Here is a 24,923-nt window from a genome sequence, read left to right on the forward strand (position 1 = left end):
GCTTAAAAGTATCCAAACCAAGCTGAGAATGCCACGCATCCGACCTACACGTGGAAATTCCAGAGAGAGATGATCGGAATGGAATGCGCGCTCTCTCCGTGGAGGGACACATCCTGCTTATCTAATTCCGGAAAGTATTAGGTGCAGGTTGGCAATAGGCAATGGGGTCCCCAGAGCGTACGTTGGGGTACTGCTGGAGTCTTAACGATGCGACAACACACAAATGCACAAATACAATTCTTGAAATGTTATCAGAAGGCAACATCAGACAGGACCAGCAGAGACAGCAGCAACATTTGATATTAAAACACCGTGCAATATTTCCAAATTAATAGTTTTTAATGCCAGATCCATTCGAAGCAGCACTATTGATTGAAATATCTTCACTGTTAAGATTATGGAGCAAATTAATTTCCTTTTTCAACAAGGCAATTAAAACGATGGTCAAAATGAAGTGCATTCGAAAGCGTCTGATTTTTCAAATAAAATCTAAATCTTTCTAGTGCTATTAGAGATATTAGCTTTAGTCCTACTGTTGCCGAGATTAATGTAATACCAGTTGTTCGAATGTACTTTCTGGTGCAAAATTTCATCTCCCAAATATTTTCAGCTGGTTGCAAATCCTTCGTGTAACACTGCTGTTGATTGTTGAAATGAGATTACATTTAAATTCAAAAAAGTCACTGAAAGTTGACTTTAATTTGTTCCTGGTTCCTAACATGGAGCAATCTGACGTTGACCCTAAACTATTTCAATCTCAGTCATGGATGAAAAAAATAAACTCTGATGGTTGAGTGCTTTTGTGATGTTGAAGTTTGTTGATTTTCCAAGATTTTCCAATTTGTGAGAATGTTTGTGTATAATTCCTCCAAGTAGTCGCTGAGATTTGGCCTCCATTTCCTTGGAGATTTTAGTTGTAGTTTGTGAGGCTTTTTTTTAATGTCAGGCTTGAAATGTAAGATATTCATGTAGATTTATTGAGTTAGACTTTATGTGACAGTTGGAAATCAAACACTTTTTTCTGTGTATGGCAATCACATTCAATTTTCCTTACAGTGGTTTCAAGGAATTTCAAGGAAGCTTGGGGGCGGGGAAATCTATGGTGAGGGAAAGGTGTAAAGCGCGATCAAAAAATTTTTTTATGCGCAATTGGCAGCCGTATTTCACCCACAAAATACACAGTCACTACACATTGTAGTATATTCTGTAAAGCGCTTTGAGATATCTTGAAGACGTGATAAGGCGCTATATCAAATGCAAGGATTATTATTAAAATAGATTGATTTATTGATCAATAAAAGACAGTTTGTCAACAAGCAATGAATACATTTATAAATAATTTAAAAACATATTTTTTAAATATTTAAGTTTTTCTAAAAATAATCTTCTAAACGTTTCATATTCTGGGATTTTTCCTTCCTGCTTATTTCGTGAAACTTCTTTCTGATTTGGGGACATTACTTAGTGTATCTTCCAAATATCCACCAAGCCTTGGTGCTGTGATGAGGGGACAGTAGGACATGTACTTCAAAGGGATGAGATCAGATGGGCTGATGGACTTTCTTCACCCAAACCCATCTTTTGATTTAACTTGTCAGCTTCCCTTTGTTTTATTTCCTCCATCTCCTTCAATGTTTAGCTGAAAAATGAGAAGATATAGCCATTCATTAAGAAAATCTATGAGACATCTGGTTGATGCAATCACAATAGATACTAGACAGTTTCCTTTTAAATTTTCCATGGTTGATTTCCCCAGAGCTCAGAATCAAAGTAACAGCACATTGCTGAGAAGAAGGGAACATCCCTTCGATGTGATGTTGAAACTAGATCCTGTTTAGCTGTTCTGATGTTTCAAGTAGGTGTTAAATTAAAGGTACCGTGGTACCAATGTGAAGAACAGGGAGATTTCCCGGTGTCCTGGCCAATATTCCTACTTTGTTAAAATTCTCATTAAAAGAGATTGATTGTTTTTTGTTGCTGTTGAGCTTCCAAAGTCGATTAGCTGATGTGTTTGATACATGTCAGGCACAACACTTCATAATAACTCACTATGGGAAGCACTGTGAGTTCTTCCTCTGTTAATGGATACAATAGCAAATGAAAATATTTTTTCTTCTATACATATATTTAAAAATATTTTAGAAACACATCTGTTTGGGGGACACCACTGTGCGCAATCGGCAGCCGTGTTCACTCACAAATACACAGTCAATTCACTTGACAGTATATTCTGTGAAGCGCTTTGAGGCGTGTTAATGACACAAGGATTTGTTTTGATTATTATTGTCCTGAATGCTTTGAACAGATTTCTGAATTACCAGAGAATCTGAGTGTATTCTTTTTTGAACTGTCAGCTTGAATACGTATGGAGTTGGTGAACCAAACTGACACTTAGCTACGCTTTCAAAGATTGTGTCTTCTGCTGTACAACTGAGTGCTTTCTTCAGGTACTGTTTAAGGGTGGTGGGCGGTAAGGGAGAGATGGGTGGAGGAGTTAAGGAGGATCTCACAAAAGGAATCAGAGAGATAAACAAACTTTTCAAACTGACATAATCAAAAATGTAACTAATGGAATCGAAATAATAACAGCGATTCAAATTAAAATAGTGAAATGATGTGACTTGGATTTGACCGCTCTTCCGAAGGATGACACCTCAATGCAGCGTACTCAGCCTAGACTATATGCAGGAACTTGTCATGCACAAAAAGCAACAATTCTGCCTATTCCATGAACCAGAAGAAAGCTCAAATGAATGTATTTGAAGACAGATTCTGGCAAGAGAGCAGACCAGGTGAAAAATGACAGTCACCGTGCTAATTTGCTACTTAATATTTGACTGTTGAATCAGTTAATTAAAATGACTCTGATTTTTTGCATGTTTGGATGAAATATAAAGATGGCAAAAGATCATTTCTGTTAATACACTGGAACAATAGGTCTTCTTAACTAAATAGATTGTGGCAGCAATCCTATATTTTAAACAATGAGGCCTTCTGTTTGGAGCACATGTGCCATTTAAATCAAATCCAAAAGTTATTATTCACCTAAATTATATAAAGGTTACAGATAAAGTAACAATAACACCGTGTGCACCCAAAGCACCGTCAGATTGTTATGTGCACATCTGAATATGTTTTCTTGCTTAATCAAGCCATTATCTGTGTACCATTCCATGCCTACACAAGAATTTGGTTTTGTAATCTTAGAATGTAAATATGCCACACTAGGATATGCAGCTGAACAACACAGACCCGCTGCTGTGCTGAAATTCTGTCTGAGCTAAGGATCGAAGTAACCGATCTTCTAAATAAACTGAACAAAGTAAATTCAGAATACACTGGGTACATAACCTCTTAGCTCCATCCGAACCAAACAGCAGCCAACTGTTGCAGATTGGGAGCTGTTTACTCTACCCGCTAACCCGTCAGTAATACTTCAGTACTGTGCTTAGATTTTATTTTATGGATGTTTCCAAATACAATTAGTGAATTACTCGGAATACACCAAACGTTTTAACTAATTCCAGTGCAACTACATGCATGTATATAGCGTCCTTCACCCGGGGTCCTTCTTTGACCGTGCCTTCAGCTCTCCTCTCGACTCTCTACCCCCTCCTCGCTCCCTCCCTTTCCTCCCCTCACCCTGACCATTTCCCCCCTGCTCGGGTCCTGACCCAACTATCCAGCGCCTTGGGACATCCTCCCGACGTGAAAGGCGCTCTATAAATGAAATCTTGTTGTTGTTGTTGTTGTTGTGGGGCAGTATCTCAGAGCCCTGAGCATAGTAGACAAGACGCAGCAGTGTTCCGTTAAGGGAAATAGATCTATTAGTAAAGATACAATTAAGAGGATCTCATATATGACATATTCTGAAGGGATTCTTTATAAGGATGTAAGTCTCACTGACTTGCAGGAACTCCTCTCTGACAATCTACTTTCAGAGCAGAGTTCCCATAGGCAAGTGTCCGTACTCCACATACCTAGCAGCAAATAGGAACACGTTTGTCAGGCGATTGGCAGATTGCTTTTCCGGGGGTCCTTTCAAAAATCAATAAATAATAACAACTATTTGGATACTCAATCCACGGCCGTTTGTGGTTCACTGCTGTGCACAATTCGCTGCCACGTTTGACACACAAAGCATACAGTAAATTCACTTTACAGTATATTCTGTGAAGCGCTTTGAGACGTCTCGGAGATGTGATAAGGCGCAATATCAAATGCAAGGATTATTTTATATTAATATAGGTCAGTCTGACACTTCCAGTGACTGGAAGGAGTCCCCACTCAGTATTCTTATCAAGAAATCATATTAGAAATCTCCATATATTAGACCCAAAAAATGTATAATGGAGAAAATATCTTGCACGAATGCAACCTTTATTTTGTGGAAGGTGTGAAATCATGTTTTATAGTAAATATAAAACAGTCCCTAGTACACAGGGAGACGCTACTGATCTCAGGACATACTAGAATTCTGATCATAAGCAACAATTACAGGAGGAAACAAATCTTTTTCTTTGGAAAAATGTTCTTAGTTTGGATAAAACTGCCACCTACTGGAAAGCACTGTAACAGCTGCTCACTTTCTGTTGCAGTTCAGATGATATATTTTATTATCTTGTACTATTGCTACTAAAATGTTTCCTGAATTAGAACACGGGAAAATTGCCCTCAGCACGTAAGCCTGAATAGCTAAACGAAGGTATACGCAATAAGACAAATAGGGTAATAATATAATAATAATAATAATCCTTGCATTTGATATAGCGCTTTTCACGTCGGGAGGACGTCCCAAAGCGCTTCACAGAACACACTGTAAAGTGAATTGACTGTATATTTGTGGGCGAACGCGGCAGCCAATTGCGCACAGCAATGTCCCACAAACAGTCGTAGATTGAAAATGACCAATTTATTATTGTTTTTGGTTTTGGAGGGATTATTATTAGGCTCTGTGTGGAGAAAGGAAACTTGCCCAAGGTTTCGCCCTCTGCCTGGAATTGAACTCAGGTCTCTCGCTTGCAAAGCGAGTGCTCTATCCACTGAGCTACAGGACTCCACATGCTTTAGGATTATTCTTCTGAAATGTGAAATGAAATTTAACCGTCCTTTTCTGAGGCCCAGGCCTTGGAAAGGGATACAGTGTTCTATATTGAGCTCTTTATTGGGTACACTTACCATTGAGCCACCACTGACCTGTGTGTGAAGCACATAAATGTTATACTGGCATCGTGCGGGTGTGGCCTTCAAAGGTCAGGTTATCAAGATTCAAGATTATGATAAATTTCATACAGTTCTTAGCGTGGAAGCACATCATGAAGAGACATTTCATTTGGCAATATTGTTATTCCCAATTATCAATCCAAAGAAATACTGTAAAACATGTTTTAATAACGTTTCTAATGTCTAAAGTGTATACTCTACAATTTAAAGCAAGAACAATGAATTTGCAGCGTGATGTGAAAACTCATGTGATCTGCACAGGCAGTTCTCTAGTGAACATTTTTCTAAGCAATGTCATTGTTTTCAGACCTGTTTTTGGCATTGGTTTTAAATGGTTTCAATGAACTGCAGATCAAAGCAAAATGACCAAACCACTACTCTGCTCACAATGGTGCTGCAGTGGGTTATTAAAGTACATTACCAAATAAATGCTGGTCACCTAATAGCTCATATGCAACTATTAACAATAATACTGTACTGTATTTTGATACAGGTAGTTTAGTAGTTGATTGACCCCAGACTTGTTTCATTGATATATGTTTCAAATCACGCCACGAAAATGAAAAGAACATGATGCCAAGCCAATGGTGAAAAATCTGCAGTCGGCAAAAAAAAATGCCCTGTGATCACAATGAGAAAACATTATAAAGTAGATTGCGTGACAATAAGGCAAACTCTAAAAAAAAGTTTCTAATGTGATAAATTAATTTCCTACAAAGACGTCCATGCCAAATAGAAATCCTTACATTCGCTATTGTGCTTTTTACATTGAGAAGACGTCACAGCCTACACAGTGCTGTAAAGTGCAGTGACTGTGTTTTGTGGGCGAACTCGGCAGCCAATTTGTGCACAGCAATGTCCAACAAACAGCCATGAAGTAAATGGCTAATTCTATCTAGCCAGCACACCAGGAGAAATTCCCTTCTCTTTTTGAATAATACCATGGGATCGTTAACGTCCACTCGAATAGGCAACTGGGCCTCAGTTTAATATCTAATCTGAAGGACAGGACCTCGAGCAAAGCAGCATACCCCCCAGCACTGCACTGGGGTATCAACTTAGACAACATGTGAATCCAAGTCCTGAATCAATAACCTTCAGACCCAGAGGCAAGAGTGCTACCAACTGAGCCAGGCTGACACACTAAGCTCACACAGGAATTGCAATGCTCTGAAATTAACACCAAAAAAGTAGTAGGAGCAACTATAATAGCAACTGGTCTGCAGTATTGAAAACAATTGTCTTTACACTACAAAAGGCTGCCATTTGCCACTGTCATCACAATCACAACCCCCACACTTCAGTTATCTGAATGGTGCATTTTTTGGACATAATTTTTTATATCATATCAGCGTTCAAAAACATACATAATCATTTGGCAAACACGCTTTTGTNAAAAAAAACTGCCCCTTTAATTTACTAGATAATTGCTGCTGTTGGCCAATCTTTTATTGTCATCAGCTTTCATTGTGAGCCTCAGTTGTGACACATCATTTTTAAAATGACTGCTTTGGTAAAGATAGAAGCCAGCAACACACCCTCGAGATTTCTTTTTATTGTGTTCTGAATGTTAGCATAGCCTGTCCCTTGAGTGCCTTTCTTTGAATGTTGGGAATGCAATTAATGGTACTTTATATTCTCACTCAAACAAAATATGAGCCCTGACAATCCATGTCAATAAACACATCAGTTGTTCACCCGCTGGCTGGCTTTGTGTAAAAGTTTGACATACAAGGGGCAACATGTCAAAGTTTTTTTCTTGTATCAAAAGTCGTGATTTAAAAAAGCATTAAGGTGTACCTTGAAACCCTGTTGTTTCAGGACTTGTCCAGTCTCAACCCCAACTGAAGCATTAAGTTGTCATAAAACCTTTTGACAGACATTTGCAGCTGTCTCTTTGAAACATTATCTCCAAGCTCCCACCCTGTTCAAGTGGATCTTATTATTATCATTATTATTATTATTATGTTAACAATCCTCAAGCATTAATCACAAAGAGAAGGGAGTTTCTCCCAATGGCTAGACAACAATTCTCCAGATAAAAATGATCATTTATTTCATAGTTGTTTGTGTATAAATTGGATGCTGCGTTCAGCTACAAATACAGATGAAAACTTTGTGAAGTGCTTTGAGATGTTCTTGACATTATACGCACAATACCAAATGCAAGGATTTTGATTTCACTCACCTGTCATGTATGCTTTGAAGATAATAGAAACATTCAAATGATAGCATAGGAGGAAATGAGACTGAGAAAGTAAATCCAAAACAATACTTTCAGATCGATCAAGCAGAATAAGAAGACACAGGTTTAGAGTTGCAAAAAGCAATTTTGGAACACACAAGAAAATATTTATGTGCACGCAAGGTAGTTAATGACTATAACTGGTTACCATGAAGGGTAGTTGAAGCCAGGATAGACACACTTCAGAAGCAGCTTGATGCTGTAATGGGAGAATATAGGATGAGTATTTTGGAAGGATGAGATTAAATGGGCCGAATGGCCTTTTTCATCTGAACCTCTTATGATCTTATGAGGCTATTCAGTTCATCAAACTTAAACTGGTGCTAACTCATTCACTAAAGCTGACTCCAGCACTCTAATCCCAATTCCCATCAATAATTATCACATCAAAAGCTGCATTTCCAACACCATTTTTCTTATGCCTGATTTGTTATGTGTTTACTTTTTGATGTACATTCCCGGGAGCTTTATCAAACATCTAACATTTGCAAGGTCAGCGCTTTTTCATCAAATAACAATCAGCAAAGTAGTTTGAATAATAATCTTTGCATCTGAATATAACTATATTTGAATATAATATGCCAGTGCCTTAGGACGTCCTCCCAACGTGAAAGGCGCTATGCAAATGTAATGTTGTTGTTGTTGATAACACCTTTTGGGTCAGAATGAAAGGTTTCAAATTGCTTCACGGGATTTTACTGTAAAGTGTAATGACTGCATATTTTGTAGGCAAATACTAAGAAGGTAAGGAATATTTCATCACTAATTGCATTCTTTGAACATTAGAACTTTCATTATTGTGGCAAAGGCCTATCTGATTTCCCAGAGGGTTACCACACTGTACGTACTCTGTGATTTATTCATACCATCAGAATCGAAAATGACCACAAATCAGACTGCTGCAGCCTACTCAGATGCCTTTAATTTCAGGGGACGCCCGATGTTTCAATGAGTAAATTTAATTGCTGTAATTAATGTTCATGTCCATCTCTCTGAAATGACACATATTGATAGAACACTTATCTGCCATCAGCCCTGCAGGAAAAAGTTCTACTTTTAAACTCACGACTGCAGACAAACTTCTGCAGGAAAAGGGAATCAATACAACATTCTATTGTAACTTTTGCAAACAAGCTAAAAATTTTTGGGAATTTCACCTTAATACCCGAGCTGGTGGATTTTTATAAGAAAACCAATGCAAAACTTGAGATAGAGAAGGGGGATTCTCCCGTTGACCTGGCTAACTATTCCCCCCCAAATAAAATTGGTCATTCGCTTCATTCATTCCAAGACTGTATGTGGGACATTGTTGTACAAATTGGCTGCCATTTTTACCTGCAAAATACACAATTCACTACACTTCATAGTATACCCTTGAAGTGCCCTTTTTCTCTTGAGGCCATGGTAAGTGACGCCTGGGCACAGTTCCACAGACTCTTCTACGCTTCTGGTGAGAGACGCCACAGTCCCTTACATTTGCCAGCAGATGTCAGTGGTGCACCAACAGCACTGACGCAAATTGGCGGTTGGTTTAAGTATCAGTTTCATTTCCTTATATTTCGTCAATTTTACAATACAGAAACCAGCAGTTTAAGAATTTTTTTCCGAATAGATAAAAAAACAAACATTAATATTTAATTCAGCATTGTGACTGTTTACAGGGTTTTGCAATTGTCTGAAATCATCTGAACCTCCAAAAGACCAGAAATATGTTCACTTTATCCTTCGCAACATGTTTGTGAATGTGTGTGTGTCTCTCTCTCCTTTAGTTCCCTATGATTTATTGGTCCTGACCTTTAACTCTCCCTGTTCTGTTATGTGACAGTTATGTGCTATCCTGAACTTTGGAGTTACTGGAGTTACTTGGACAGTTTAATGTATTTCTATCAGCCAAACTCACTTACAGCAAGACTATCTTGACCTCTACTCCGACTTGAAAGCAGTGCTCGATCTATATCCTACTCAATAAATGGTTGTACTGGGTGAGCAATTAGACTGAGACTGGCATCAATTAATAAGCAACTAGAAAACTGAGTTGACCTTACACAAATACAGTCACTACTCCATTTACTCATGTGTTAAAGCAGCATCCATCCCCTTAAACCTATTTCTTTCTTTCTTTAATCTATGCACACACACACCACACAATAATATTAATAATCTTTGCATTTGACATAGCGCTTTTCACGTTTTCTAGACGTCTCAAAGAGCTTCACAGAATATGCTGTAAAGTGAATTGACTGTATATTTGTGGGTGAAACGCAGCAGCCAATTGCACTCAGCAGTGTCCCACAAAGAGCCGTGGATTGAAGTGACCAATTTATTATTGTTTTTTTTATTGAGAGATTATTATCAGGCGTGTGGAGTAAGGAAACTTGCCCAAGGTTTCGCCCTGCTGGGAATTGAACCCAGGTCTCTCGCTTGTGAAGCGAGTGCTCTAACGACTGAGCTACAGGACTCCACAATGGTGAAATTTTGTGATGAAAAATATCATTGCAGTAGTAACACCTGTAGGTGATATCACCAGGAGTTAAAATGACATAACTCTAACAGTTACCCCTTTAAGAGCATGTGCCCACACAGATGTTCTCCTGAATACAATACCCAAGTGGCCTTTACTTTACCTCTTCAACTTATAATAACTTCCCTTATTGATGATCAACACCTAACAGAAAGTGTTAACCACTAGTACGGTTTGAGTACATGCAGCATTATAACTATGGTTTTAATATCCGGTACATCTGAAAACATATATTCATCTTGATAAATATTTTGATGGTTCATCGACAATCATCATAGTTTTCACCAGTGTATCTTCTCCTCAAACTTTGAAGGAACAGTGTTAAATAGCCACAATAATAGTCATGGCACATCTCACTGGAAACAAATGTCCCAAAACTTCACTAAGCCTTAGCCTAGTATGTTTTCAGCGCCTTGGGACGTCCTCCTGACGTGAAATGCGCTTTATAAATGGAATCTTGTTGTTGTTGTTGTTTTGTTGGTCAGCCGGGTGTCTGACCAACAACACCACGCTTAAGAGGATTCAAACCAGACCGAGAGTTCTATGCAAGCCATCTGGACATGGAAATTTCTGTGTCTGGAATGGAATGCACACTCTCTCTCCAGAGGGATGTACACTACTTGTCTAAATCCAGAGAGTATTAAGCATTGGTCAGGAAGAGCCAAAGACCCACAGGAATTTAACCAGCTAAAGCTGAATAGCTTGCCAGTGAAAGTATTGTCTGGCAAGCTTCCCATTGCTCGTCTAGCTAGAAAACTATAATAATAATAATAATAATCCTTGCATTTGATATAGCGCTTTTCACGTCGGGAGGACGTCCCAAAGCGCTTCACAGAACCTACTGCAAAGTGAATTGACTGTATATTTGTGGGCGAACGCGGCAGCCAATTGCGCACAGCAATGTCCCACAAACAGTCGTAGATTGAAAATGACCAATTTATTATTGTTTTTGGTTTTTGAAGGGATTATTATTAGGCTCTGTGTGGAGTAAGGAAACTTGCCCAAGGTTTCGCCCTCTGCCTGGAATTGAACTCAGGTCTCTCACTTGCAAAGCGAGTGCTCTAACCACTGAGCTACAGGACTCCACTATCAGATAGGGCTTTGGTTTGTAGGGTTAACAGAGATTAGTAGGAAGAATCCCAGTGTCCAGTCCTGTCAATGAGCCCCCAGGCTGGATGGTCTGAGTACTGCAGACCCTTTTGGCTCAAGTACCAGACTATCGAGACTGCCAGAGAATGTTGACTCAATTTGTCTGCAAAAACATTTGTGTTAAAGATTCAGATTATTAAATTCAGTCTTTGTTAGGAAGCCAGTTTTCCACAGTTCTTAAAAAGAACCAGCTTCCAAATTAAGACTGGATTTTACTGAGCAATCTTATATTTTAAGACACATTTAAGATACAGGCTAAGATCACGTGGTACTATAGGCCTGAAGAGGTTTTCACATGACGTGAAAATAACCTGGTGTGTCACTGAAAGAGCTGAAAATCACCAGCTGGACTTAAAATTGCCCCAATTGAGGTGTCAAAACTCCACCTAGTTACCAGTGTGTGGTTTTATTTCTAAATGTTATGGGAAGGTGTTAGAATATTCTACTTGAAAACAAATGGGTGAAGAACAATTTACGCAAGTGGAAAGATCAAAGCAAATCTTCTAATAACACCTATGTGAAATTCATAGCATGATGCAGTAATGAACTATATAGATCAGGGAAGTCTAAGATCTAGTCCCTGCTCTGTGCTGACTTTAGTGATAATAATAATAATAATAATCCTTGCATTTGATATAACGCTTTTCACGTCGGGAGGACGTCCCAAAGCGCTTCACAGAACACTGTAAAGTGAATTGACTGTATATTTGTGGGCGAACGCGGCAGCCAATTGCGCACAGCAATGTCCCACAAACAGTCGTAGATTGAAAATGACCAATTTATTATTGTTTTTGGTTTTGGAGGGATTATTATTAGTAGGGGTGCGCTAGTAGTGATCTCAGGAGGGGCGCTACAATTGGCTTCCTATAACTTGCAGTCCTGAACTCTTAAGGCAGAGGCATCTGGATATTGGGAGAGGCATCATCTTCAGGCTGAGCTTTTTATGTCTTCCACCCACATACTGGTGACACTCACTGTCTTGGGTCACAGGTGCAAAGTGGCCACTCAAACAGGAGTCCTGTACCTCAGTGGTTAGAGCACTCGCTTTGCAAGCGAGAGACCTGAGTTCAATTCCAGGCAGAGGGCGAAACCTTGGGCAAGTTTCCTTACTCCACACAGAGCCTAATAATAATCCCTCCAAAATCAAAAACAATAATAAATTGGTCATTTTCAATGTACGACTGTTTGTGGGACACTGTTGTGTGCAATTGGCTGCCGCGTTCGCCCACAAATATACAGTCAATTCACTTTACAGTGTGTTCTGTGAAGCGCTTTGGGACGTCCTCCCGACGTGAAAAGCGCTATACCAAATGCAAGGATTATTATTATCAGCAGAATCCAACGTGTGAATATTTCTTTCGTTTCGCTTCTAAAAAAGCTCCTTTGATCTCTCGTTTGCATTTGTCGCAAATTTGCCCACGACTTGGGTCACAGCACACACACACATACACACACACAGAGTGAGCGGAGTGGAGTGAGGGAAAGGAGAGAGTGAGTAGAGTGGAGTGAGGGAAAGAGAGAGTGAGTGGAGTGAGGGAAAGAGAGAGAGAGAGAGAGTGAGTGGAGTGAGGGAAAGAGAGAGAGAGAGAGTGAGTGGAGTGAGGGAGAGAGAGAGAGAGTGGAGTGGAGTGAGGGAAAGAGAGAGAGAGAGTGGAGTGGAGTGAGGGAAAGAGAGAGAGAGAGTGGAGTGGAGTGAGGGAAAGAGAGAGAGAGTGGAGTGGAGTGAGGGAAAGAGAGAGAGAGAGAGAGTGGAGTGAGGGAAAGAGAGAGAGAGTGGAGTGAGGGAAAGAGAGAGAGAGAGAGAGTGGAGTGAGGGAAAGAGAGAGAGAGTGAGAGTGGAGTGAGGGAAAGAGAGTGAGTGAGTGAGTGAAGAGGTGGAGAAAGTTGCATCCATTCCATCCAACGTGTCGTTGCATCAGTCAACGCAGCCCTTGTGAGGAGGAGGAGGAGGAGTGGGGGGGAGGGAGGGAGGGAGGAGGAGTGGGGGGGGGAGGGAGGGAGGAGGAGTGGGGGGGAGGGAGGGAGGGAGGGAGGAGGAGTGGGGGGGAGGGAGGGAGGGAGGAGGAGGAGTGGGGGGGGAGGGAGGGAGGGAGGGAGGAGGAGTGGGGGGGAGGGAGGGAGGGAGGAGGAGTGGGGGGGAGGGAGGGAGGGAGGGAGGGGAGGAGGAGTGGGGGGGAGGGAGGGAGGGAGGGGAGGGAGGAGGAGTGGGGGGGAGGGAGGGAGGGAGGGAGGAGGAGTGGGGGGGAGGGAGGGAGGGAGGGGGGAGGGAGGGAGGAGGAGTGGGGGGGAGGGAGGGAGGGAGGGGAGGGAGGGGAGGAGGAGTGGGGGAGGAGGGAGGGAGGGAGGGAGGAGGAGTGGGGGGGAGGGAGGGAGGGAGGGAGGAGGAGTGGGGGGGAGGGAGGGAGGGAGGGAGGAGGAGTGGGGGGGAGGGAGGGAGGGAGGGAGGAGGAGTGGGGGGGAGGAGGGAGGGAGGGAGGGAGGGAGGAGGAGTGGGGGGGAGGGAGGGAGGGAGGAGGAGTGGGGGCTCTGCTCGCTCACGTACGTCGAGTGATGCGAGTGAGCGAGTGAGTGAGTGAGTGACAGAGCATCGCCCACAGTGTCTCTCAGACTCTTATCAGCTCCGACTCCGAGTCTGGAGGCAGCGGAAATGTGGCCAACGCAGCTCGGGGTGTGCGCGGGGCGATACAGGGCAGCGTCACCGGCTGATGAGCCGAGGAAAAGCCATCTCGACCAACAGCACTCATGTGAGTGACAGACTCACACCGCACAGTCACTCCACTGCCACTGCCACTCACTCCACTCACTCACTCACTCACTCACTCCCACCACCACCACCGCTTGTGTCAGCGCCGCAGAGACCATCCACAACACGCGCACAACTCTGCAAAAAAAAAACCCCTCGAGCACCTGATAAGGTAAGTCCCACATTGCAGACTCTGCAACTGTGTCTATGTACTTAGAGATCTATTAGAGATATACAGATCTCTCTCTCTCTCTCTCTCTCTATGTCTCTCTCTCTCTCTATATATATATATTTATGTCGCTGTTTCGTTTCACTTTAGTTTAGAATTGGGTATTTCACACACATGTCACCAAGTGTCGACTGTTCCAGAGTTAAATGTTTCTCAGTCAGTTAAGGTAGACAGGTCTTACTGACTGACTGACTGACTGAGCTGCTTGTAGACACATGGTGGTGGGGTGGGGGTGGGGGGGGGATAAAATTTGTGGGTGCAAACTGGACAGATGTTGCTCTGCCAGAGGTAAAACGTGAACATATTCAATTACCCTTTTTGTTTCTGTTGGGGGGCAAAAAAAAAAGTCACATTTAGTTTAGATTTCCACTGACTAAACGTAGTTATGGAATGTATGTGATTACGGGCAGTGGTTTACTCAAGTCTCTTGTCTATCTATCTCTGTGCGTCTCTCTCTCTCTCTTTCTCTGATCGTTATACCTTCAAGAAAATTCGCATCGCATTTTCAATATCTGTGAACAACCCTCAACTGCTGCTTTGTTTTTGATCACATTAAATACAGCGGTGCAAAGGAAGAAGATCAGGACTTAGCGAATTTTTTTCTCGCTGTTTAGAAATCGATAAGTGGAAAGAAAGTGAAGCCTAAAAAAAAATTAGATTTCTTCTGAATTCTTTACCGATTCCCTTGTGTGACATGCATTTGTCAGAGGGAAATCCCTCAGGTCACGACTCAGTCTAACTGATGTGATGACTCAAGCAAGTTAACTTTCTGTTTGCTTGGCTGTTATAGCGGTAAATCGTGCGGTGGGCACAGAAGACACAGTAGGATTGATTAAAAAAAAGCAGCGGCCTTGTTTTTTGAAGGAAAAAAAACTTATCAGTCGATTGAAATGTATTATGGAAATAATGTATGTAAGCACCTTAACTTTCCAGTGAGTGTGACAGTGTACCGCTGGAGATTAACCAACTTAAAACAAAAAAACACCCAGTTTATTATCACGGATGCTGTACTTGCATGCTTCTGGTTGCTTGTCCAGCTAGACTACCCTATTAGGGAATATGTTCAGTAGGTGTTCCAAAAAAAAGGAGTCTAAATGTGTTCAGGAGAGGAAGAAAAAAGAGAAAATTGACAAGGAAAAGAATTGTAGGAATATTAATTATATTCATATTAAAACATATGAAGTTTGTGTTAATAGGAGCCCTGGTGCACTGATACCTTCTGATGTGATCAGATATTGGAATCACAGTCGGTAGCACTCTTATTTCTGGGGTGGATACTCCACAGGGGAACCTGAGCTCAGTCAGGAATGCCACTACGTGGTGGAGAACTGTATTGTTGGTGGCTCATCCTTCAGATGAGCTGTTCAGGTGGATGCTAAAGATTCCACAATACAACAACAACAACAAGATTCCATTTATTGAGCGCCTTTCACGTCAGGAGGACGTCCCAAGGTGCTGTACAGTTCGGTCAGGACCCGAGCAAGGGGGAAATGGTCAGGATGAGGGGAGGGAAGGGAGGGAGCGAGGAGGGGGTAGAGAGTCGAGAGGGGAGCTGAAGGCTCGGTCAAAGAGAAAGGTCTTGAGACCGGCCTTGAAGGAGGAAAGGGAGGAGGCGGCGAAGGCACTGGGGATAGAGTTCCAGAGCCTCGGGGCTGAGAGGCTGAAGGCCCGGCCACCGATGGTAGGGCGGTTGGGGCGGGGGATGTAGAGCAGACCGGAGCCAGAGGAACGGAGGGTACGGGCAGGTAGGTAGGGGGATAGTAGGTCGGAGAGGTAGGAGGGATCAAGGCCGTGAATGGCCTTGTAGGTGAGGACGAGAATGAGGATCTTGAATTCGAAAGGAGAAGGGAGTTTGCCTTGGTCGAAAATCCTCCTAGTTGATTCGTTTTCAAACAAAAACAGTACTGTGAAAGTTTAAAGGCACTCTGAAAATGCAAGTTCCTTTTGTAAGTGGGTGTACTTTCGTGATTAAATGTTTATCTAGACTTGTATTTTCCACTGTGGGGTTGAAACCATAGTGAACTATTTTCCTTTCAGTAGCTAACACTTAACACTTAAAAGTACTTTGTGCACATAATTTTATAGGCTATAGATGCCAATTTCTTAAAAGAAGTCACAATTTGGATCACTGAGTTTTGTTTCAATGTGATGCTTATTAGCCCTGGAACTCAACAAGAGTACAGAAGACAATTTTGTTGCAATTGGTACCATGAATCCCTATGGAGAAAGATTTGTCAGATGATGCTCATCAGGTCTTTTTAAGATGGTCTCAGTTTGTACAATTTGGTGAAGTCATTGTATGTCAGCCTAGTTCAGTTTGGTAGCATCCTCTCTCTGAATCACAAGGTTGTGGGTTCAAGCCCCAAGTCGACACTTTGACTTTATAGTCTCCAGGCTAATAGTCCTGTGCAATCCTGGGAGAATCCTGCATTTTCGGAAGTACAGACATATTTAGGTTTAGTATTTAGTTAAACCAAAGTCCCTTTTGCCTATTTCCATTTATCTGGATGTTAAAGATAACATCCCATCCCATGTCTGTTGAGTTTTGCCGACTCAATGGCTGCTTGTGGGACATTGCTGATGGCACATTTGCTGCTGTGCTTGTCTACAAACATTGATGCAGTAAATAGTTATTTTCAGTTGCTTGTTTTACAACAGGATATGACCCGTTCATTGGTTTTGCGCTACATAGAACAAGTACAGGGTCACAACACTTCACAGTAAAATCCTGTGACGGCTTTGAGATACATTGATGACCTGATAAGGTGCTTTATCAAATGCAAAGATAATTATAATTGCACACAAAAATTGTGGTTAGAAAAGAGACTGTACAAGCTTGCTATCCACATAATGTAAAATTACTGTCCACATAAATATGAATTTTGATGTCACATAATATATATTTGGATGTCTAACAATGTTTGTGAAAGTGATTACTGACAAAGGGCACATATGTACATGTGTGCCAAGTGACGTGTGAATGTGAGATCGCTTTGTGAACAAACTAGCTTGCTAGCCAATGGAGCTCAATTTGAAAACGTATTGATTTTCTCTGCACATCAGTATCTTTCCTCTCCCTTTACGTTCACTCCTCCCTTCCACCCTCTACCTGAGCCCATTCCTGTTCTCACATGCATTCTTTACAACAACAACAACAGCTTGCATTTATATATTGCTCTTCAAGAAGGACGGTGCCTCAGAGTACTTAACAGCAAGGGGTCTCTGAATAACAATCACAAGAAATATTTCCTGCTTCTTAACTCATTGGGGCTGAGGCGAGTTGTAATTCTAATTCACGTACCTGCTGTGATCAGCTAACTCAGCACAGACTCAAAGGGATTCCAACCTGCAGCCTTTTGCTCTGCGTGGTGTAGTGCTGCCTTTACTCTCGAGATGTTGAAAGAATTTTAAATGACGCTGCATAACACTTAATTTGTTCTTACTTCCCACCCAGTTAATTTTAATGTCTCGTGTTTTGCCGACTCTTTGGCAGAATGTCCCAGTGGCATCAACTGCATCAGCTGGACTCCCAGTTCCTGGAACAAGTGGACCAGATGTACGATGACACTTTTCCCATGGAAGTCCGACAGTTCCTAGCACATTGGTTGGAAAACCAAGACTGGTGAGGACCCAGTTATTTTCTTTTTAAGTTTGGATTAACAAATCATTTTGTTATAAATAATGCCTTTTATGCGGAAAAGGTTTCCACTTGTAAGAAATGATCTTTGTTATTGGCAGCTGCAGAAACAGTATCATGGGAATGGGAATTGATTTCTTTTACACAGGCAAACAGAAAACAAGCTTCATTATATAAATATAGCAGAGTGACAGTCACAAGTTTATTTGGACTCCTAAAGAAGTCACATCAATACTGTTATGATGTGATTTTGGTTGGTAGTTCCCTAACAGATGTAAACATTATGAAAATATAAAGTAACATTGATGTTTAATATTCAGAACCATAATATCAGAAATAATGAAGTGGAGCCAAGTAAAAAAAGGATAACAGCTTTTCTTTCTGTTTTGCTTTGATTCTAACCACATTGTCATATTATATAGTAATGGAAATACGTTTCCAATGTCGTTCTGGAACATAGCTACAAAGACCGTTTCACTGTTTGTTGTCAGAGGTGAAGCTGACACTGAGAACATGCAACAGAGGTGCAAAAAATCAGTGAAATGACTGTAGACAAATGTCAAAGTAAAAGGTTATTTCAGGTCAAGAACATGTGTAAAAATAAAATTAATAGCGCACTGATTACTATAATGTATCCTGCTGTCAATGCAGTTTTCATGTTTCGGCTTCTTCTTTATTTAAAGGATTCCTTTAAGCTGAAAAATGAACAATGTTGCAAAGTTTCTGCATTAGTTGCCCTCGGAATAATTACCAGGTTAGTTTATGGAAGGAGAAAAGCTAGCTGGAGGGAAGCGAGGGTTTTGTCACACCGCGGGAGGTTGTCTCCTTGTAGATCAGGCAAAGAATAGCATTGATGCCCTCAACGGAGTTGTTCACTCTACTTTGTGGTGTCCTTTTAGATTAACATGTCTGCAATGATCTAAGAAATTGATGCACTAGGTGTGATGTGCTGAATGGCCTTCTCTTATTCCTGTGTTCCTAGATCCTAATAACTGGCGAGAGTTGGGCTGCCAGAAACCTGGAAGCAGGCCGCTAGTCAGGGAACAACGAACCTGCAGACTGGGAAAGGAAGAAAATAGCTTATGAAAAGAAATAGAATTAGACCTGCTGGGTGTTTAAAGAAAGCTTTGTCAGGCAGTGTAATGTATGGAGCAGAAGGCACCTACGATTTTGAACAAGTCTTACAGAAGTCTGTTTCTTTTCAACCGTTGCAGAATTTTCCACCATGGAACAAATGTAGAACCTTCTTCGTTGGTGATTTGACATTTTGAGAGACTCCTTTCGGATAGAGATCGGATACTTTGTGACTCATTTTTCATTGATTGTTTTCAACAGGGAACTTGCGTCAAGGAATGAATCTTTGGCCACACTTCTGTTTCATAATTTATTAAAACAAATAGACGACCAGTACAGCCGCTTCTCTATTGAAAAAAACTTCTTACTTCAGCACAATCTGAAAAGAATTAAACAAAACCTTCAGGTAATGTTCAATAACATTTTTTCACTTCACTTTTGTGTGTGTCCTAATATAATATTTGTACAGATCACCTAGACTGAGGTTTCTTTCTGGGCGAGAAACCACCAGGTTGCCAGGTTGCTAATAATTTGCTATTCCTATACCTGGAGTCCTGTAGCTCAGTAGTTAGAGCACTCGCCTTACAAGCGAAAGACCTGGGTTTGATTCCCGGCAGGGCGAAACATTGGGCAAGTTTCCTTACTCCACACACCTCTGTTTACCTTGCAGCAAGTAGGAACCCGATTGTTAGTTAACTGGAGATCACTTTTCCAGGGGTAATAATTTTTAAAAAATCAAGTCAGCAGGAAGTCCCAAGGGACTGGACAGTCAGGATTTGCACCTGTACTGGGGATTGACGTAAGGGCAGAGAGAGTGGGGTTAGGCTGGTGGGGATAGGAGGATGCGGGTAGGAGGGTGACTGAAGGAGCGGTCAAGAGGAGGGTCTTGAGATGGCCCTTGAAGGAGGCAAGGGAGAGGGCGAGGTGAAGGGGCTGTGGGATGGAGTTCCAAAGGGTACGGGTCAGAAAGGCTGAAGGCCCAACCCCTGATGGTGAGGCGGGCAGGACTGGGCCATGGAGCAGGCCATAGTCTGCTGAGCGGAGGGAGCGGACAGGTTAGTATGGACATTTTTCCTCCCAAGTCTGTCACTTAGCTTGTGAATTAAAAAGGTCTGACTATTACAATCCCATGCTAAAGATTACCAGCCTCGAAAGTAACCTTCTCCATGAAGAATTTGTAACAAATCAAATGTTATATAATAAGAGTGAGAGAGGAAGAAAATAACTTATGAAATGATACATCAACAACAGAATATCAATGCTCAATGCAGTAAAAATGTCACACATGAAAACAAACAAAAGGTTCAATAATCCTGCAATTCCACATTATCGTTCCACAAAATAAACATCACCATTAACTCTGGTACCTAAGTGCAAATAGTCTTTTTGAGATTATCTACATTTCCCCAAGAAACGGGTCAAACGAGTTATCTTTAGAATTTTTTTTACTGAATAATATTTTCTGCGCATTTGGTTTTCTTATAAACCATTCATTGACATTAGATTAGATTTGTTAGCGTAATAAACCCTTCGGGAATGGAAAGTATTTGAATGTGCTGAGCGATGAATAGCATCCTGTTCAGCTCTACTATGGAAAGTAAGAATCAGGGACAGAGGAAACTGCATTGTTCAATGTATGACACTTCAACCTCTTTTCTTGAAGAGCCTAATGAATGCACCGCATAGTGTTGCTCAGATTGTATCTCAGGAAAGGTACAGAAACAATGGTAAGTGCTGAATGTGGTAATTTGTAGGCATTCGAAGTACAGACCACTAAAATGCTACACTAGTTGCTGCTACTTGTGCTATAGGTAACCACTCTAATCTCTCCTTCTGGTCACTCAGAAATGCTAAGAGAATAGAATAAACCTAGACCCACATACATACCTGATTTGTGTGTAGAGGTAATCACAGGTCCAGTAAATGTGCCAAAGTATCATTGAAAAATGGTACTTTACAGAACAGAAATAAGGTGAATGCTAGTACCAGTGCAATCTCAGTGATCTTTAAATCAATCCTTGCATTTGATATAATCACTCGGTCAAGATGTCTCAAAGTGCTTCACTGGATATATTGTAAAGTAGTGTGATTGTGTATTTGCTGGGCAAAATGTGGCAGTCAGTTGAGTACAGCAACATCCCGCAAACAACCATGGAGTGAGTCACCCATTTTATTTAGGGTATTGCTGGCCATAACACCAGGCGAAACTCCCTTCTCAGACCCAGAAATGCCAGTTCAGCTTTTTGTCAATTAAAGTGTTTGTCTCAGTTAACTACATCCCCTCCCGTTCCCTGCAAAACAACCCACTCACCTCTTCCTGTGCATCACTAAGTTTGAATAGAACATGAGTGGTACAGGAAAGAGCTGCACTTGTGGCAGGTTAGCGGAAAAGGAGAGGCACATCAGGTTAGAACTGTGGTTTACTGCTGCATAGCTCCATTTGTGAATGGTCAGCAGGGAAAGTAAAATGATGGCGAAAGGTAAAATGATATGATCGATGAGCGAAAGAAATGCAATTGCTGTATTGCGAGCAGCGAACAGAAAGGAGAAGAATGGTGAAGGAATAAGCAGCCAGCACTGCCCCACCGAGCGCCAGCACAGGAATTTCCACCACAGTGAATCCTTTATCTCAGCCGTGATACTGGGGACACTGGGGCTGAGTGAAAATCAAGTGATTCCCTACAGAAAGAGTGAGAAATTCGAGCGAGTGTGTGATGTCCCAAGTGAAACATTGTGATGTCACCTTTCCACACATATAATACAATCGTGTTAAATAGCTAACGAAAAATAACATTAGTCAAATCAGAATAAAACAAAATTCCAAATGAAATCAGACGTACACACTTTGTAAAATCAGGAAAGAGTTAGGGGAAAAACCCAAAGCATTCACTCTACCCACACGTACCGTTACTTGATCAACCTTCACTTTAAACTCAAACCTCTGTGATATACCAGGATTTTTCAAAACCAGGCTATATTTAAAGTTTCACTGCAGCAAATCTTGCCAGTATTAGCTTTTTTTTAATGGATCCGCAATTTAGTTTTGCAGACAAGAAATTTGTGTAGGTGTGAACTTTGCCTGTCAGTACGTTCTGCAGCACAACCCACCCACTCATGGGCCAAATGTAGTATTCAGTAATTTCCAGTGTATTTGGAAATCCTTCTGAAAAAATTCCGTGGTTTAGGTGCTAGACATGAATATGCTGGTGTCTAATTTGCGATGGATTTCTAAACACAGAGTGCTCCTGTAACCATGTGTCTCGGACACTGATCTTGGCTGGTCCTTTCCACAGCAGCAGTGTGGCCATTTGCAGCCAAGAATATCATACTGATAATAATAATCCTTGTATTTGATAAATGCCTTATCACGATGTTGAGACGTCACAAAGCGCTTCACAGGAAATACTGTAAATTAAGACTGTGTATTTTGTGGGTGAGGCGCTGCAGTCAGTTGCGTACATAAATGTCCCACAAACAGCCATGGAATGAGTCACCAATTTTATTTAGGGGATTGTTGGCCAGGACACCAGGCAATACTTACCAGTGCCATGGTAGATTTAACAGGCAGACGAGACCTCGGTTTAACGCCTTATCTACAGGACAGTTTATCTATGAGGTTTTCCTAGTTTGGTCTCCATTCCTTCCCCTGAACTGGAAAGACTGCATGATAAGAATGTTTAAGAAGGGGGAAAGAGAGATGAATGTCCCCCTCCCCCTCTCAGCTAGAGAAAAGGCAGCAAGGGTGCAAAAAAAAACTGTTGTCTGCAAGCCATACTTATGAACAATTTGTAAATGGGTAGCCTTCGCCTTGCTTTGCAGGTACAGTACCTGGGGAACCCTTTGCACATGGCATCAGTTATCGCTGCCTGCTTGAGGGAAGAGCAGAGGATTCTGGCAGCAGTGAACACACCGGAGCAGGTATGCAATGCTTCTTCATAGTTTACGTTTCTCGTGAAGCACTTCAACAACAACAACAACAAGATTCCATTTATTGAGCGCCTTTCACATCGGGAGGACGTCCCAAGGCGCTGTACAGTTGGGTCAGGACCCGAGCAGGGGGGAAATGGTCAGGGGGAGGGGAGGGAAGGGAGGGAGCGAGGAGGGGGTAGAGAGTCGAGAGGGGAGCTGAAGGCACGGTCAAAGAGAAAGGTCTTGAGACCGGCCTTGAAGGAGGAAAGGGAGGAGGCGGCGAAGGCACTGGGGATAGAGTTCCAGAGCCTGGGGCTGAGAGGCTGAAGGCCCGGCCACCGATGGTAGGGCGGTTGGGGCGGGGGATGTGGAGCAGATCGGAGCCAGAGGAACGGAGGGTACGGGCAGGTAGGTAGGGGGATAGTAGGTCGGAGAGGTAGGAGGGAGCGAGGCCGTGAATGGCCTTGTAGGTGAGGGTGAGGATCTTGAATTCGATCCTCTGGGGGATGGGGAGCCAGTGGAGGCGAGCGAGGGTGGGAGTGATGTGGTCCCGAAGCCTGGTGCGGGACAGTACACGAGCTGCAGAGTTCTGAATGACCTGCAGGTTGTGGAGGGAGGTGCCGGGAAGGTCGGCGAGGAGAGAGTTCCCATAGTCCAGCCTTGAAGTGATAAAGGCGTGGACCAGAGTTTCAGCAGCGTGAGGGGTGAGGTAGTGCCCTAGTAGGGCGACATTCCGGAGGTGATGGAAGGCGGTGGTAGTTGTGGCGCAGATATGAGGGAGAAAGGACAGCTCAGGGTCGAATAGAACCCCGAGGTTCCTGACTGGCTTTGAGAGGTGGAGAGTGCAGCCTTGGATGCTGATGTTGTCAGCGCCTGAGGTGCGGAGGCGCTGACGTGAGCCAATCAGGAGGGCCTCAGTTTTGCGCACGTTGAGCTGAAGAAAGTTATCTCTCGTCCAGGACTCGATGTCGGACAGGCAGCTGTCAGGACATCGGTGGTCGTGGAGTTGAGGGTAGAGGAGGAAAGGTAGAGTTGGGTGTCATCCGCATACATGTGGAAGTTAACCCCATGTCTGCGGATGATGTCACCAAGGGGGAGCATATAGAGGGTGAAGAGGAGGGGACCAAGGACAGAGCCTTGAGGGACACCACACGAGACAGTGTGGGGGGTGGAGGAAAAACCATTTGTGGAGACAAAGTGAAGATGGTGGGAGAGGTACGACCTAAACCACTCAAGGACAGGGCCTTGAAGGTTTAGGTGGGAGGACAAGCGGTGGAGGAGGATAGCATGGTCGACCGTATCGAATGCTGCCGATAGGTCGAGGAGGACGAGGAGGCAGAGGGAGCCCTGGTCACAGATGGTCAGGATGTCATTGGTGACCTTGACCAGGGCAGTTTCTGTGCTATGGGCAGCACGGAAACCCGACTGAAGGGGTTCGAATAGTGAATGGTTGGAGAGGAAAGAGCGCAGCTGGGAGGCGACAACTCCTTCCAGGACCTTGGATAGGAAGGGGAGGTTGGAGATGGGCCGGTAGCTTGATAGCTGCGACGCATCAAGGGAGGGTTTTTTAAGGTGGGAGTGATGGTGGCAGTTTTTAAGGGAATGGGAATAGAGCCAGAGGAGAGGGACAGGTTGACGATGTCTGTGATATGTGGGGCAAGGAGGTGGAGCTGGGAGATAAGGAGTGGAGTGGGGATGGGGTCAAGGGAGCAGGTGGTAGGTTTCAGGGAGAGGATGAGTTTGGTGACAGAGGATGGGGAAACGGGTACGAAGGTGTGTAGGGGAGGATGGGTAGGAGTCGGAGTGTGGGAGGGAAGGGGTGGGTGGTGGGTGGATGTTGGAGGGGAAGTGACCGCGGAGCGGATTCCCTTGATCTTGGATTCAAGGAAATCCAGCATCTCCTCGCAGTGAAGGTTGGAGGAGATGACCTGCGCGGGGTGGTGGGGGGGACGGAGGAGTTGGGATGTGGTAGAGAACAGTAGCCTGGGGTTGTCCTTCGCCTCCAGGATTATCCTGGAGTAGAAGGACGATTTGGCCGAGGCTAGAGTGGAGCGGTAGATTTTGAGGAGGTCCAGCCAGATTTGTCGGTGGACCGTTAGGCCAGATTTGACCCAGGTGCGTTCAGCGGCCCGCACCTGGCTCTTCAGTGAGCGGAGGTGGGTGGTGAACCAGGGGGAGGAGCGAGAGTAGGAG

The 24,923-nt window shown here is 42.9% G+C and overlaps 1 protein-coding gene and 1 non-coding gene across 3 annotated transcripts in view; both read left to right on the forward strand.

Moving 5' to 3' along the window:
• The first annotated feature begins 13,635 nt into the window (after window positions 1-13,635).
• The window catches only part of LOC103176542 (signal transducer and activator of transcription 4), a 33,408-nt gene continuing 22,120 nt past the window's right edge, over window positions 13,636-24,923 (forward strand). Inside the window, exons 1-4 of one of the 2 annotated variants that reach the window (XM_007890162.2) lie at window positions 13,636-14,053; window positions 17,604-17,732; window positions 19,083-19,227; window positions 22,641-22,739. In XM_007890162.2, the coding sequence (XP_007888353.1) occupies window positions 17,605-17,732; window positions 19,083-19,227; window positions 22,641-22,739 (372 nt within the window). In that variant the 5' untranslated portion in view covers window positions 13,636-14,053; window position 17,604. The remainder of the gene's footprint in view (window positions 14,054-17,603; window positions 17,733-19,082; window positions 19,228-22,640; window positions 22,740-24,923) is intronic. The other variant, XM_007890163.2, reaches the window with a different exon arrangement.
• On the forward strand, window positions 19,372-19,443 carry trnav-uac. Its single transcript has one exon. It is a non-coding gene; the product is annotated as a tRNA-Val (tRNA).

Source organism: Callorhinchus milii, unplaced genomic scaffold, assembly GCF_018977255.1.
Source record: "Callorhinchus milii isolate IMCB2004 unplaced genomic scaffold, IMCB_Cmil_1.0 Scaffold6, whole genome shotgun sequence".
NCBI lineage: Eukaryota > Metazoa > Chordata > Chondrichthyes > Chimaeriformes > Callorhinchidae > Callorhinchus > Callorhinchus milii.